This window comes from Buceros rhinoceros, unplaced genomic scaffold (genome assembly GCF_000710305.1).
Source record: "Buceros rhinoceros silvestris isolate BGI_N320 unplaced genomic scaffold, ASM71030v1 scaffold8439, whole genome shotgun sequence".
Taxonomy (NCBI): Eukaryota; Metazoa; Chordata; class Aves; order Bucerotiformes; family Bucerotidae; genus Buceros; species Buceros rhinoceros.
The window spans coordinates 18,347-21,076 of NW_010429693.1; the positions used below are offsets into that span (position 1 = coordinate 18,347).

Genomic DNA, 2,730 nt, shown 5'->3' on the forward strand with positions numbered 1-2,730 from the left:
GATATAGAAGCACTGTGCTCATCTTATAATTAACAGGCACACTGCTGCTGTGTTCCATTTCATTTTCAGACTCTCTTACATCGACTACTGTAAAACAAAATGGTTCACTGCACGTTGCTTCTGCTTAGGGCATCACATGCGTTGCCTTTTCTGAAAGACTTACACCTCTTGTCTTCCAAACAGATAAAAGTTGCAATTCTGGCTTTCCATCGGAAGGAATTCAGAGCTCAAACATCATTTTTAAAACAGGGCTAGAAACCCCAAGACACAAGGCATTCTGTGGTGCTACACAAGCGTCAAGGGTGAGGAGGATGCCCTCCAAGTGTCAGGAGATCACGATGGTATGCAGATACAAAAATACAACCTTTCTCTTTAAGCACTTGAAATGGATTTGTTCCTCATTATCCATATTGCACTTGTGCCGCGGCCTGACTAAAAGCTGTAAACAAAAGAAACTACATTCCAACAGAAAACTGTTCTCTTTAAGAGACCATAGCTGATTATTTTTTAAACAATTATGAGGCAAAGATCAGAGAATTAGTCCAGAGGGAAAATAACCGCTTAGTTCACAGTCTGTTTACTTCTGAGCTACGTACTCCTAGATTTCCGTACCTTCGGATTTGCAAGTCGAACTTCACCGAAGTATCCATTTCAGACTGCTGGTGCACGCTGAAACGCAGGCCAGCTAACAGCTTGAGAAAAAAATCACCATGGTTCAGTGGAAGCACAACACCACACTCAATAAGAGGTTCTTAATACTATCACACTACAGCGAAACTGCTCGAGGCTTGTGGCCAGAAGAGAACACACACAGCGAACTGGCAAATAGAACGTGTCCGGTCCTTCGAGAAAAGCACTGCGCTCCCTGCAGATTGCAGCCGATGCATCACTGCCACAAAGTGGCACGGTAAGGCTCACGTCACGCTCACCCTCCTGGCTCCAGCCACTTTTACACATAACTCAGCCTCCCTGTGAGCTGCAAAAAGGGCTGTGAAGAAGGGGGAACACTTTAATGATTCTCATTTCAGTTCCCAAGGTCTGTTGTGAGCCAGCGCACAATAGTTGCTGCCACATCTGTACAGTTCAGCTTGATATACTGGGAAAGACTTTGGAAACAGCATTTATCCGTCTATACAAAATGTCTCTTGAAAGAAAAGCAAAGTGTTTACAATTGGGACTGATTTATTTCCTAAGAAAGTAAGATTTATTATGTTGTGTCTTTTTAATGTCTGCCAGGCCGTACACTAACAGCTTTTTAATGGTTCCCGTTTCAGCTAGATTTAAGTGCGGAGGTCTCAACTAGAGAAAACTCAAATTCCACAAAACTAGGCAGCAGAGAGAAGGCTTCCACTGAGGCGAAAGGGTGTTAGGAGCTAGCTCTTTATTATATACTAAAAAATACGTATCAGATAAATCTAATGACAAACTCATGAAGGACCAGAGCTCATTAATTCCACTTTTCAATAAACTGCCCCTTTCAGTTGCATCATAAAACTCACAAACACTCCTTTCAGCCTTCAATTTAGCGGAGAAGTTGAAACCAATCACATTGAATGAACCAAACACGTGGGCAGCTAAATGTCAGCTAATCTTAAATAGCTGTGAGTAAAACGTCGTGCCCAAACACTGCTGTGATCAAGAAAAATGCCACCTGCACCCCTGGTTTGAGCTACCAGACACTTGTTGGACCAAACCTTACCTTAGTTCCTGCCTTCATGGGATTTCCCAGGTCACAGACTACCATGCGAGTTTGATTCTCTGTTTTAAATGCACAGGACAGTCTTGCTAAAGCCTGCAATAAACCAGAAAGAATTATTAAGGAATGTCATTCTCCACACCTCGACGAAAGTCTGGAGAAAAGTTCTAGATACGCTGCATTAAATTTAATAAAATTCCTCAGTCCTAACACAGTCAAGCACTAGAATTAAGTAAACTGAGTATGAAAGTCTCTGTGGAGACAAATATTTTTGATATCAGACAAATGCTCTTTCCTCAGTCATAAAAAGAGAAACTCAGTACTTTTCCGTTGGGTAGCACTGCTGATCTTTGTGACTGCATTTCTCCAGGTGATTCTTAAAAACCTCTGTGGCAATTGGGCAAACCCTCCATCGGAAAATAACAGACTGGAAGGCAAAATAACAGGAATACTTAACTAGCTTACTCAAAAAAGGTCTTACAGGAGCTACTGGATTTTGGATAAAGCCACATCACAAAGCTCTAGAGTAGCTGAGGCCAACTGCAGAACCAAACCAAGGCACGATCCAACATATATGAAGGATGTGGTATCAAAGTTGGAATCCTTTGATATACGGGGAAACAGGTTTCACCTTAGCTTATATCGCATACACAGCTATAACGGGCTAAAACAAAATTTGGCCTATACCCACTTGTCTTCAAAGAAATAGAAGTTATACAGACATCCAGACTAGAAGGGAAAGTCAGGAAATAAATTAACATTCTGTACGCTCAAGGATAGCGGACACCCAAGACTTTCTACAAACCTGGAAGAGAATAGTAATACCCAACATCACTTTTTGCCTCACAGTGGCCCAGCTCTTTACCCTAGCATATGACATGCTAAGTCTAAGCTTAAATAAATTAAGAGGGGCCCTGTTCAAATAAAGACTTGTAGCAGATAAACTCTGTGTGTCAAACACCGTCACACAGGTGATTCTCCTTTGTTGCTAGCAGTAGGCTCTTAAACTGGAACCAGCCAGCCAGGCGTCGTGT

General features: G+C 42.1%; 1 protein-coding gene across 1 annotated transcript in view; it reads right to left on the reverse strand.

The window, feature by feature from the left end:
- The window catches only part of ITGAV (integrin, alpha V), a 41,592-nt gene that overhangs the window by 8,964 nt on the left and 29,898 nt on the right, over positions 1-2,730 (reverse strand). Inside the window, exons 22-23 of the mRNA XM_010142737.1 lie at positions 1,700-1,792; positions 613-692 (exon numbers count right to left, since the gene is read on the reverse strand). Coding sequence (XP_010141039.1) covers positions 613-692; positions 1,700-1,792 — 173 coding nt within the window. The remainder of the gene's footprint in view (positions 1-612; positions 693-1,699; positions 1,793-2,730) is intronic.